The sequence below is a fragment of the Aulonocara stuartgranti genome (assembly GCF_965226115.1).
Source record: "Aulonocara stuartgranti genome assembly, chromosome: 3".
Taxonomy (NCBI): Eukaryota; Metazoa; Chordata; class Actinopteri; order Cichliformes; family Cichlidae; genus Aulonocara; species Aulonocara stuartgranti.
Window position 1 is genome coordinate 56,930,952 of NC_138941.1, and position 14,391 is coordinate 56,945,342.

General features: G+C 38.0%; 3 protein-coding genes across 6 annotated transcripts in view; all 3 read right to left on the reverse strand.

Moving 5' to 3' along the window:
- The window catches only part of LOC309701872 (type-2 ice-structuring protein-like), a 144,206-nt gene that overhangs the window by 3,572 nt on the left and 126,243 nt on the right, over nt 1-14,391 (reverse strand). The gene's annotated exons all lie outside the window — the stretch shown is intronic.
- Nucleotides 6,051-7,526, reverse strand: LOC309698576 (uncharacterized protein; the record flags this gene model as incomplete). Its single annotated transcript, XM_082521104.1, has 1 exon — nt 6,051-7,526. One exon carries the CDS (start codon nt 7,524-7,526, stop codon nt 6,051-6,053), a length of 1,476 nt encoding a protein of 491 aa, XP_082377230.1.
- Nucleotides 10,134-11,627, reverse strand: LOC309698583 (uncharacterized protein; the record flags this gene model as incomplete). The annotated part of the gene is made up of 1 exon (XM_082521114.1): nt 10,134-11,627. Exon 1 carries the CDS (start codon nt 11,607-11,609, stop codon nt 10,134-10,136), a length of 1,476 nt encoding a protein of 491 aa, XP_082377240.1. The 5' UTR covers nt 11,610-11,627.

The following is a 14,391-nucleotide window of genomic DNA, read 5'->3' on the forward strand; positions in this document are numbered from 1 at the left end:
TCTTTGTGCCTTTCACTGTTAATGCCCTACCTGGCCCCCTGGCAACACTTTGCTAGACCCGCCCCTGCACAGTTACCAGCTGTCAGCTACTTAGAAAAGGATCCTGGTGTTATTTGTCTCTCAGAAACAGTCATAACTTCCCTTCAACTCATTCATGTCACCTAAAAGGTAAACCTGTTTCTCCATCACCTGTTCAGCTCTGATGATTCAGTAAGAACATCTCCTGGTTTCATCTTCATGTTTCCCTCTCACCAGATAACCAAACCATATCATGACCAGCAGCTTTTACAGCTGTGGCTCCAGCAAACATCAGCTGATACTAGAAAGTAATATTAAATAAATTCTAACAACAGCGAATCAAACGTGCTGCTGTTGTTTAACGAAGTGGGCGATAAACAAACAAGAGAGAAAAGCCATCAGCAAATCATTGATCAGTTTCATGATTGAAGTACAAACAGGAGAGAGAGGGGGAGAGAATGAGAGAAGAAGAGGCAGCTGTGCAGCAAAGACACAGAATAACTCCAGCTTTGTGTCTTTTTCATTGGAGCTGAAGTTCGGGACAAACTGTTCCTTTTCACCTCAATACCAAACGTGTAATATTTTCTCTGAATATGAGACGATTCCGTTTTTTACGGGACGGTTGGCAACTCTAATAATTAACCTTATGAACAAAATAAAGTTTAACATCGTTAACATCATAGCATCCACCCAGCTGTATAGAAACTCCGTCATGCTAGCTAGCACGCAGTACGAAAAAGTCAGCACAACGAAAATAAACTCCACCTAAACTTGGTTTATATCTGACTCAGATAAACTGCAGGTCCTAATTTCTTACCTGAAGTTCAGTTCTCCTGACACTCGGACGGGCGGCCGCCTCGGGTCTCTTTTCCTTCTGTGTCCCCTTTCCCTCCTCCACCTGCTGGCCTCCACCACGTGCTAATGTTACTGAATCTGTGGAAGCTCCGCGATAGCCACCACACGAAGTAACGAATAACGAGCCTATCTAAATCCCAGTAACGAGTAAGGCGTTCCTGATTTTGGCATAATAACTAGTTACCGTGCTCGTTACCACAATAATAACGTAGTTACTGTAACGCATTAGTCCCAACACTGGTAGTGACCACTATGCGTAAAAGGGTTAATCTGGTTTGCCTAAGACTATGGTGTTTCACAAGGTTAACATTTGGCCCTTAAACTATTTTTATATAAATAACATTTGATCAATTGCACAGATGGTAGTCATTTATTTTGCTCTGGTATAGAAGATTATTTTTATAACAAAAGGATTCTGTCAAGTGAAGGCTGTGTGCAGGCAGGAATGGTGGACCCAAAATGACTCACAGAGCAAAAAGATGAACTCAAACACAGCTTTAATGGTGGATGCGAAAAAAAACAGAAATCCGGCTGAACTGAAAATACAATAAACTAAACTGGCAGGCTGGCAGACTGAACACACAGTACAGAATGAGGGAGATCATGACACAGACAAAGGAAAACACAGGGCTTAAATACACAGAGGGACCAATCAGGGAATGGGAGACAGGAGGGAAACACACTGGGACAAATCAGGCCTAACGAGAAAAGGGAAGAAAAACCAGACACATTAACATAGGACAACGTAAAACAGGAAACACCAACTGAACTATGACACAGACTCACAAGCAAACACTGCAACAGAGGGAACACAGAGATGTGGGACCAGGGCAGACATCGACTGGGCACAGAACAGAGGCAGTATGGAAACCAAAATTAAAGAGCTACAAAATCACAAACCAAGAAGAAATGGAGAAATAGAAATGCAAAACAGAAACCAAAACCCTCAATCATAAACCAAGATGAGAACACAAATAGAAGCACAAAACTGAAAACACTGAGTCAACGAGCCGGGTACCCCAACAGATTCTGCATGTCTGTGGGAGGAAACCGGAGTACCCAGAGAGAACCCACACAAACACACTGAGAACATGCAAACAAAAAGGACCCAGTCAGAACGGCAGAGTTCAACCCAGGACCTTCCCATTTGAAGCACTAATACTAACGACTGCACCACTCTGCTGTCCTTTAATACATTTATTTAAAAAAAACAACAACATGCAAAACATTTTTATAATATACTTATTTGTCAGTAAAACAAACACTAACACAATATCCACTTTACAGGGCAGAGCTTTAAAAACAAACAAAATCAAAATCTGTTGATTTCACCAATTCTTATGAATCAACCAGCTCTGTTCATTAACTTCCAAATGTTTAATTGATCTGCTCACTGATTATGTAGAATTCTCAAATTATTTGCTTGAAATTAGATTAGCCTACATGAACTCACTGTGGTTAGGAAAAATAGATTAATTAATTATTATATATTAATGAAAATGTAACTATTAAATTTTATTTAATTACATTTTTCCTGCTGTTAAATACTTTTAGCCTTTAACTTTTACAAAGAGAAATGTACTTAAGCCTGAACTGTCACAGATGATGATCCAGTGAAAGCATATTAGGTAAGGTAAGGTAACTTTATTTATACCCAAAGGCAAGGTAAGTTTGCTTTACAGAAAAATGACAGCATTTGACATCCCTTTAAAAACACACATACCTAATAAATATATAAAGCTCACTGTGACACATACTTTAATATTTCGAATCAAAAACAGTTCTTATTTAATTCAGTGACAGCAACAGGGACAAAGCTATTTTTATAACGCTTTGTCCTGCATCTCGGAAATAGAAACCTCCGTCCTGAGGGAAGAAGCTGAAATTCACCCCTTAGAGGATGGTAACCATTTTTAAGGATTGATAAAGCCATCCTCTGTACCTGGTTAGAGTACAGGGAGGCTAAACAAGACTGTGGCTCACCTATCAGACGACTGGACCATCTCACTATCTGATTTAGAGAGTTTTTCTCTGTGACAGAGGTCTGACCAAACCATGCCACCAAACAAAAGGATAAAAGAGACTCAATAAAAGAACGATAAAACAAAGTTAAAATTTTTTGGTCAATGTTGAAATGAACAAGTTTCCTAAGGCAATAAAGGTGCTGGTGACCCTTTTTACAAAGTGATTTGCAATTTTGATCAAAGTTCAGTTTTTCATTTATTATGGTCCCAAGATATTTATATGATTGTACTTGCTCTATTTTCTGACCTTTAATTAAAGTGACTGCTTGCCCATTTTGTTGTTTCCTAAAATCAACAACCATGTCTTTTGTTTTAGATATGTTCAGCTGGAGATAAGACTCCTCACACCACTGAACAAAGTCATCAATGACTGGACCGTGGTTAATTTCACCCTCTTTCAGTAAGCTGACAATAACAGAGTCATCTGCATATTTAATAATGACCCTGTTTTCATGTCTGCCCTGACACATATTTGTATAGAGAGTGAATAATAAGGGCGATAGGACACAACCTTGAGGAGAACCTGTGGAGGAGAACACTGGGTCAGACAGAACCCCATTTATTCTCAATCTTTGTGACCTGTCAGTTAGAAAATCTAAAATCCAGCCCACCAGATTTTTCCTGATTTCTGTAACTGTTCTAAAAGTCATTTAATTAAAATATGTGTTGGGTTTAGATTTTATTATTGTCATTTGTATTAGGAAATATTTAACCATAGATGCTTAGAGGTGTATAATCAATTGTGTAGTGATAGGTTGTGTGATCTTTAGCAGGCTGCAAAGGCTTGGTGTGTATTCCACACTAGAATGCACACCTACATCCTGGGAGCATGGGAAGAGGTCGCATCTTGTCTTCATTGTTTTATGGTAGGATTAACGTAGCTACGTCTGTTCTAGTCTAAGTGCTTTAACTGCTTGACTTCCTCACCGTGTTATCTAGGGTGAGGGGGGGTCTACCCTCTTCCTGACCAAGGATGACCCTTTGATCAGCAGTAACCCACACACACACACACACACACACACACACACACACACACACACACACACACACACACAGTATTCTTTGTTTACATGTATACCTATGTAAGATGCTATATGTTAATGACCCTATGCATATTCATGTAACCACAATAAAAGGAGTGCTGTGGGGAGATGGCTGAGAGTCTGACAGAGGTCAAGTGGTGGAACGACGCTTGCCTCCAGCCAGATCTCCCTCATGCATGAGTAAACCAGAGAACTTTGGTGCCTTGAGTCTTGCTTTTTGCTGCGTAGCAGATTGTCCTTAACGTTCCAGCGAATAGGTTTATGCTACAAACCTATCAATATGGGGCTGTATTGTATTAAAAGCTGAAGAAAAATCAATGAAAAGAAGTCTTACAAAAGTCCCTTTACTCTCTACATGTTTAAGAATTAGATTTAGTAAAGTCAAAAGTGCGTCCTTCACTCCTCTGTTGGGCCTATATGCAAACTGCATTGGATCCAGCTGACCTTCAGTCTCTTTCATAATCACATTTCTGATGATTTTTTCAAAGACTTTCATGACAACTGAAGTGAGGGCAACAGGCCTGAAGTCGTTTAGAATTTTTGGACGACTAGATTTAGGGACAGGAACCACGACTGCTTCTTTCCAAAGAGAGGGCACATGTTGTGTTTGCAAGGATTTGTTAAAAATAACCTGAAATATAGGACTGAGTTCATCAGCACAAGATGTAATTAGGCGGCCACTAATATTATCAGGACCCTGGCTCTTGTTCACATTGACTGTATGAAAGGCCTTTTTAACATCGCTGAGTTCAATGATAAAGTGCTGAGTATCTCTCAGTTTCTGTTTCAGTTCCAAAATATCCTCGCTAAAATCAGAAGAACTAAAACGAGCATAAAACACGTTTAAAGCATTTGCAAAATCTCTGTCTGAATTAAAACCATCTAAAATGACCTGACTACTGCTCTGGGGATTTTGAAACTCTGCTATGGTTTTCATACAAGTCCAGGCAGACCCAAAATTTTTTGCAGCAAATTTGCTTTCAAGAAGGTTTTTGTAGCTCTGTTTTACTTTCAAGATCTCGATTTTCATTTCCTTGGTAGCTGTCTGAAAATCGGTAACAGCCCCCTCTTTAAAGGCCTGTCTCTTTTTCCTTAAAAAGGATTTGACACTTTTAGTGACCCATGGCTTATTGTTAGCGTAAATTTTAACGCGCTTACGGGGTATAATCATGTCTTTACAAAATACTGCATAAGAGCTAGTAACATCCACCAAAGCGTCGAGATCATCTCCACAAGCCTGAATAAGCAAAGACTGAATATTAAGACTGAATATTAAGCAAAGTGACTGAATGAAGCAGAGATTTTATTTAGGATTGACAGAAAAGTGCATCAAGCAGGAGATGATTTCATGTAGAAGAACAGACTATAGAGAGTTTGAACAATTTAAATCTAACATGAAAGGATCCAAAGGTTTCCACTCAGCCTGAGTCATCAGAAATATTTCAAGCAGTCATTCAGAGCATGAACACACATGAAGAATCCAAGGTATCAATAAAATGACAGAAGATCAGATTTCAGGACTGGACTCGTCACAAACACTGAAGAGTTGGATTGAATATTTCTACACTGTGTCTGAGTTCAGTGTCGCTAACGTCCTCTGTACTCACTGATTAGAAAGACAAAAACATGTTGATCTGTTTCTGGATCATGTCAGTGACATGTTACTATCCCAAAACCACTTTACTGACACAGGGTCACCATGAGAGGAGCAGCAAAATAATGCTCACACTGACAACATTAAAACAACATGACAGAAAAACATGTATTTGTGGAGAACGCAGAGTGACTTTGTAGTTTGTGATATCAGGGAGGGAGGGAGCTGCTCTCACACACTGTTGTACTAATCATTAAACAGCAGGGGGCGTCCTCACTGCATATAAAACACAGCAGGCAACTCACACCTGGTCTGTATATTAACTCACTGCACATTACACATCAGCTTTATTTTATATACTGATAATAGTACTTTGTTTCGTGCTACTTTTGATTCAGCAAATTATCAAAATTATTCATTTATAATTCTTTAATGTCATTATGTCATTAATTTTATGATTATGAGATATTTATGACAAACTCTTTATCACAGCTGAGAGGTCAAAATGATGTTGAACTACTTTACTTTACTGTTTTCATCAATATACTCTTTGAATCTCAGAGCTGCTCTGGTTCCTTCATCCACTCTGCTTTTAATCTCCTCCAGTTTCTCCACCTTCTCTGTGTCTCCTTCCTCCTTCATCTTCTCAATCAGGAAGTCCAAGTGGACAATAGTGGACACTGAATCAGCTTTCAGAGCGATCTGCTCCAGACTGACAACATGTTGGTAGGACTCATCCAGGAACTGTGACTTCTCTCCTGTCAGTTTCTTCATTTCCTTTTCAAGATTTTCCAAAAGACTCGACTTTTTATCACTCTCTGATTTATTCTCCTTATACTTCTCTAATAAATCTTCCATTGTTTTCTGAACTTTCTTTGTCTTGGTCACATATTTCCAGCCTTCTTTCACATGATCTGATGAAGGACATTTGTTGGTACAAACAGTGCAGCGGCCTTTCTTCATGACCTCACAGTGTTCAGGTTTCCAGGCCTTTGTGCATCCAGGATAGTGACAGTTCTCCTCACAGACTGTACAGCAGGTAGCTGCATTATAAAAAACACAACAGTTGCTCTCAGCATCAAAATCTTCTTTAACTTTGTAGACCTCGTCAACTTCTACAGTGAACTCTTCCTTCTTTTTCATCTCTTCTTCATGTTTCTTCAGAGCTTCTTGAATCTGTGTGATTTCTGTCTGTTTCTGTTCAGTTAGTTTGATTCTCTCTTTCAGGTTTTGGATGCAGGCTGTAAGTCTGATTCGATCAGTCAGAACATTTTTGGTTTTCTGCAGGTTCTGAGGTACAATATTGTCCAGGAAAGCTGTGAACTCTCTCATTCCTTTCTCTGATATTTCATTAGCATGTTTCATCAATTCTTCATCCTCTGTTCGCTCTTCATGCTGACAGTTATTAAACAGGAAGTAGACAGGCTGATTCTTCTCATTTTTGGCATATTTAATGTTTGAAGCTTCAAGAGCTTCAAGAGCATTTTTAGGGATTCTTCCATCTGAGTGAGTGAGGAGAACTACAATGTTTTTCTCCAAGTCATTTCCAAACAGAGAAATCACTGAATTTAGATTGTACAACAGTCGGTCATTTAATCGGTTATCACTCGCTTTCATCACCAGACCCACTGCATGAACTTCATGAACTTCATCCTCTGATTGAAACAAGTCCAATAATTTTCTGCTGATGATTTCATCATGTTTTCTCTCTCTGCCTATTTCATATCCAGGAGTATCGATGATGGTCAGAGAGTAGGGCAGTGTTTCATCTTCAAAACCAAAGATCTCGTACACGATCACATCTGATGTCTGAATTTCTACCTGACTTTTCTTCTCATCCTCTATGATCTGAAACCAGACTTCATCCTCCCACTTCACTCCTATGCTGCAGTTGAGCAGAACATTGACCAGTTTAGATTTTCCTGCTCCTGTTTCACCCACAAGTAAGGTGGTTTTATTTGTCTTGTTTGGAGTTTTTTCACCAACAGTCATTCTTGTCCAAGATCCAAACTTTTCTTGCTTTGGTTTCAGATAATAGACAGCAGGAGGTCCTGAACAGATCCGAACACTTCTGGAGATGATGTTCCTGTATTTGGGTGATTTGTTAGGCTTCCTGTAGAAAAAATTGATAATTGACTTGTTAAAATTTAAGCAGTTTTTAAAATACTGTTTTTCTACATTTTCTCAACACACATCTACAGATTTTCACAATGTTGTTCTCCTTCTAACTCATTTATATGCTAACTAAAATGTTTTGGCTTAGTTTTAATTTACCCTCTAACTAGGCAAACTAAATCAATCTCAGTTACTTTTCACACAAATGTATTTTTACAAAATAAAATGATTTAAATATTTCCATGTTATAAAAAATACATCTAATCTTTAGTCTCATGTGAATTTGGTCTGCAAAGGTTAATAAGTCAAACATTTAGCACTCAGTTGTCTAACAGCATAATAGTGACAAACAATTTCTCCCACTGAAAACGCTACATCCAGATGAACAGAATCAGCCTTTTGACTTTAACACAGGATGTCTTTCACAAAAAATAAATAAATAAAAAGTGTCACAGTCCTGGGTCAGTGACCCAGTGTTTTGATTTTTGTATTATTGTTATTACCTTGTTCACTAGTCAGTTGTCTTATGTCACTCCTGTCTCAGTGCTCCATGTTCCTTTGTTCAGTGTAAAGTCTGCGTCTCTGTGTTATACTTCCTTTTTTACTTTGACGGTCCGTTGTCTCATGTCAGTGGTTCTAGTTTAGCTTCACCCTGGTCTTGGCATGTTTGATTGCTCCCAGCTGTGCTCCCCTCATGTGTCTCATTCCCTTGTTTCTCTCAGTGTATTTTAGCCCTGTGTTTCTCTCTGTCAGTGTTCTGTTGTACCCTTCTTGTGCTGTGTGTCTTTCCCTCCGTGCTCCCTGTGGGCCTTGTCCCTAGTTGCTTGTTCCAGGTTTCCTAGTGTTTAGTATTGGTTTCCAGTTTGTGCTTTAGGTTTGTTTCTTGCGTGTTTATTTTTATAGAGTTATTTTGCACTACAACAAAGCAGCCTCTTTGAATTTAGTTCCTCCGTCTGTGTGTCTTGTGTTTGGGTCCCACATCCTGCCTGCCACACAGCTGTACCATGACAAAAAGCAGCTTTCTGGTTGGGCAACTCATCCAAAAAATTAATCTGACAAAGGTAGTTACATTATCATCCATCTCTGTAAGCACTCAGTAGTAACTTTCTGTACAAGCGGAAGTTTTGTGGGAAGTAATTTGGTTTTTGGATTGTATGGGGATTGAGCTTTGTGTGGGCGTAATCTAACACTTTTGTAAACGAAAGCTTTGATAAATTACACAGTTGTGCAGATGTTGCTGGTCCTAGCCTGTAACCTGAAATTCAAGGTGGATGTACACATCACCGATGATTTTGTAAACATTCTTGTGTGACTCTACTAATGTAAAACACCATCTCTCATTTCATGACTTTTCCTAAAACAGGTTTATTTGTCATGTTATAGGTTTTGTGTTGTGAAAAAGTACATCCATGTACACCTAGAATTGCTGAGAGTGTCATTTTGACTTCCCCACAGAAATAAATGTAAAGTATGCTCAACAACATATTGTTTATACATATTCCAATTTGAAGGCTGGTATTTCATGAGCCACCAATAGCTAGATGAGATGGACAGATAAAAATATAAGCTGCTTTAATTTGATAAAAATATTTTTTTTTTCAGGCCGGTATGTTTTGGGGATGAAATGGAGCCGAGTGAATGATGGATTTGTGTAGAGGTGGCCAGGTTGCTGGCTGAGCAGAGCAGCAGGAAACTGCAGCTGAACTGAACAGAGTTCACAGTGTGAGAAACTAATCTAAGAAAGAAGGAAAAAGGAACTGATTCAGAAAAGTTTCAGAGCTGAGGTGGTGAAGACCTGCGGAGTGGACAGTTGATGAGAGAGTACAGGTTCAATGGAACAGGAGGCAGATGTGGATAGTTCTGTTTTTAATTTGTTGTAGTTCACTGTTTGATTCATTTTAAACTCTAGTCCATGATTGGTTCAGTCATTTTTAAAGCACTCTTTATTCTAACTAAAATACATTATCCAACATTCAATGTCAACTTTAAAAGATTTTCTTCTTAAGAAATGATTTAGAAATATCCTTGTGGTGCTAGCTGGAGCCTTTCCTTATGAACAGATTCTAAACTAATAAAATCTTACGCCTGAATCTTAAATATTTATTTTTGCAAATTGTGTTATTAAAAAAAATCTTACAAATTAAAAACTTAACTTGTGTAGGAAAACGCAAGCTGCTTTCATTCCAGGGCAGGGTTAAAATGACGATTGCAGTTCTAGTGTTTACTAGTTAAATCTAGAAATCTTGTTAATGTAAATGGGGCCGACAAGCTGTCAGAGAGTCGCTGATACATCTGAATTATATTTTTTTGATGTGGCTCTCTATGCAGTGGTTACATTTTTTATTTAAATTCATTTTGAATAACAGCTTCTTTTGTGCAGTTTTCAGCTTAACTCACTTTTGTAAATACAATATTCAAAAAGATAAAATTAATATAAAAGATCAAATTTTCAACAGTGGGAAGTACGTAAATGCATTTTCATCTTCACCAATTTGTTAATTTATGTTGTGTTAACTCTTTGTATCTCAGAGCTTTTCTGGTTCCTTCATCCACTCTGCTATTAATCTCCTCCAGTTTCTCCACCTTCTCTGTGTCTCCTTCCTCCTTCATCTTCTCAATCAGGAAGTCCAAGTGGACAATAGTGGACACTGAATCAGCTTTCAGAGCGATCTGCTCCAGACTGACAACATGTTGGTAGGACTCATTCAGGAACCGTGACTTCTCTCCTGTCAGTTCCTTCATTTCCTTTTCAAGATTTTCCAAAAGACTCGACTTTTTATCACTTTCTGATTTATTCTCCTTATACTTCTCTAATAAATCTTCCATTGTTTTCTGAACTTTCTTTGTCTTAGTCACATATTTCCAGCCTTCTTTCACATGATCTGATGAACGACATTTGTTGGTACAAACAGTGCAGCGGCCTTTCTTCATGACCTTACAGTGTTCAGGTTTCCAGGCCTTTGTGCATCCAGGATAGTGACAGTTCTCCTCACAGACTGTACAGCAGGTAGCTGCATTATAAAAAACTAACAACCTGATCCCAGCATCAATATCTTCTTTAACTTTGTAGACCTCGTCAACTTCTACAGTGAACTCTTCATTCTTTTTCATCTCTTTTTCATGTTTCTTCAGAGCTTCTTGAATCTGTGTGATTTCTGTCTGTTTCTGTTCAGTTAGTTTGATTCTCTCTTTCAGGTTTTGGATGCAGGCTGTAAGTCTGAATCGATCAGTCAGAACATTTTTGGTTTTCTGCAGGTTCTGAGGTACAATATTGTCCAGGAAGGCTGTGAACTCTCTCATTCCTTTCTCTGATATTTCATTAGCATGTTTTATCAATTCTTCTTCCTCTGTTCGCTCTTCATGCTGACAGTTATTAAACAGGAAGTAAACAGGCTGATTCTTCTCATTTTTGGCATATTTAATGTTTGCAGCTTCAAGAGCTTTAAGAGCATTTTTAGGGATTCTTCCATCTGAGTGAGTATGGAGAGCTACAATGTTTTTCTCCAAGTCATTTCCAAACAGAGACATCATTGAATCAAACACATACATCAGCCGGTCGTTCAGACGATTATCACTCGCTTTCATCACCAGACCCACTGCATGAACTTGATTAACTTCATCCTCTGATTGAAACAAGTCCAATAATTTTTTGCTGACCTTGTCATCATTTTCATTTCCTTGGGTGCTTCCATATCCAGGAGTATCGATGATGGTCAGAGAGTAGGGCAGTGTTTCATCTTCAAAACCAAAGATCTTGTACACGATCACATCTGATGTCTGACTATCTACCTGCTTTTCCTCCTCCTTCTCTATGATCTGAAACCAGACTTCATCCTCCCACTTCACTCCTATGCTGCAGTTGAGCAGAACATTGACCAGTTTAGATTTTCCTGCTCCTGTTTCACCCACAAGTAAGATGGTTTTATTTGTCTTGTTTGGAGTTTTTTCACCAACAGTCATTCTTGTCCAAGATCCAAACTTCTCTCGCTTTGGTTTCAGATAATAGACAGCAGGAGGTCCTGAACAGATCCGAACACTTCTGGAGATGATGTTCTTGTATTTGGGTGATTTGTTAGGCTTCCTGTAGAAAAAGTTGATAATTTACACCTTTAAAGTGGATTTATGGATTTCGTTTATTCTTTTCTTCTAAAATTAAGATGTTACTTTTCAATTTTATCTATGGTTTTTCTGTAAACCACATTTCAGATGCAAAGCAGTCAAGATTTACATGATTGATGAAGTAATGGTGTAAAGCCTTCTTTAGGAAAAAAAATGGTTTGAAAATACACATATCCTAACAGGAGGAATTTGGACTTTGATAAAAACTGTACATTTTTATATACACTATACAATATTGTTTATTCTGCCTTTAGTTTTATTTTTCATCACGAGTTATACACAAAAAACTCAGACGAGAAGCTTTGTATTAGATTTAACTACAAGCTAATCTCCATTGCAGTCCCTGGGCAGGTACACACAATATTAAATAAGTTAATAATAAAGACTATACCCCTTCCTTCCAAAATGGACAACTGTTTTTATTTTTGTTTTATGAGTTTGTTTTTTTGTTTTTATCTTTTGTAGAGAATAGTGAAAAAGAACATTTATTTTTAGCGTCTGCATTTCTGTATATGCCATGCTGAATGACATAAACCTTCTTGAACCTAGAATCAAAGCCAGCTAATATGGGGTGACGACATGTCCTTCCATGATAAGAAAAGAAAAGCTACATATATTGTCACAGTGCTAGCAGGCCATGACAAATGAGTTTCCTGCTGTCTTTGTCTCAGATGTTTTCTCTTGTAGTGCCAGTGCACAGCTGACTCCACTCAGAAATCAGCAGTTCAATTCAATTATATTTATATAGCACCAAATCACAACAGCAGTCGCCTCAAGGTGCAATGAGTATAAAAACCCAGAGGGTCAATTTTAGTAATGCGGTAGGGGCTGCAACCAGTTTAATTAAAACTGCATAATACATTTTATTTTATTTTACTTTTTTACAACCTTGAACATTTTGTTTTTTTATTGTTACTCATCCCTTAGCTTTTGTGAGATGATTGCAACAACGCCCCGTAACTTTAAGAGAGGACGTTTCATATAGAGTGATCATTCCTTTTAAGAAGTTTACAAAAATTCTCACCTGCTTCAAACCAATAGGAGACAGTAGTTGAACAGGAAGTATCAATGCATTGATACATGCTTGATACCCACTGTCACCATTTGCGGGGCAAGCAGTGTGGTGTTTGTGAATAAAGGACCCATAATGCAGGCAAAGGCTGTGATGCGAGTGAGCATTTTTTTACAGCGAGTGAAGTACAAACAAAAAATGAGGGTGTTAAGGACAGAACTAAGAAATGGCCTGTAATGGGAAAACCAATAAACAAACCTGACGAGCACAGGCAACAACACACTATATAGACACCCACAGAAGAACACGAAATGGCAAACCGGAAGGATATAGCGTTATTTTTGTGCCACTATTCTGAGCGCACGTAAAAAAAGTAAATTTGAGCGCACAGAAAACTTCTACTACTTCTTCAAGAAAGTAATCATGTTACTTTACTGATTGCTTATTTTCAAAATTAATTAGTTGCTTAGTTATTTATTTACTTTACATGATATTTACATGATAGACAACATGAATGGGTAACAAAGCAATAGACCCAATTCTATTGTTTCTGCATAATTGGGGCAGGGATATCTCAGTAGGTAGAGTGGTGGCCTGATGACTGGAAGGTAAGAGGTTGGAAGCAAATGAACGGTTATCCTGAGCAGGGTACATATGGTACATTTTCTTAAAAATCCTACATCTATCTGGAACCATATCATATTTTCTCCCATTTTGGTGGCTTTAATTTTATTTTAAATTGTAATTAAAATGTTGAGAAACTCCCTGTAAAACTTTCATCCTTCCATAAGCAGGTCCTCTTAGCGTGGACCCTCATTTATAAACACAACTTCTCACCACACAAATACCTCATCTGGAACAACAGAGATATTTTATTTAAAAATAAATCACTTTTCCTGGAAACTTGGGTCCAAAATGGGATCCTATTGGTGGCTCAGCTGGTTAATAAAGATGGACAACTACTTACTTACAGCAACTTTATTGCACTATATAATTTTCCAGTCAGTGTTGGGGAATTCTCAATGGTGCTGGGTGCGATACCCTCAGGTACTTTAATGTTATATAAAAACACTGACAGCTCATTATCTACCTCAGTCACTCTCCCTGATGCAGCTGAGTCAGCTTGGAATAATCTGAGTCAGCTGGGAATAATAGTCAGCTAGGAAAAATCTGCTTTCCACAGGAACTTGGTAACAGCAATAATAGAATACGTAGTTTATTCCAAGATGATATCGTCTCTCTCCCATATATAATATCTTACTAGAACCGATATGTTCCAGATATCAACTGGAAGACTGGTCTGGATGATCCCCCATAAATATTTGATTGTAAATAAGGTGAAGGAAGTCTCATTTAAAATTTTACATAAATGTTATCCAGCCAGTCACTACATGGTGAAATTTAAAAGAGACATAAATACTAATTGTACTTTCTGTGGGGATCATCCAGAAACTGTGACACATCTTTTTTGGTACTGTCCTTCTACACAGAGATTCTGGAAGGAATTTAGCAGGTTTGTTATTGTCCATATTTTAAGGGAGTTTTCTTTATGATGGAAAAATGTTTTATTCTGTTTCTTTAAGTTCCCCAAGAAGAATGATAAATGTTTTT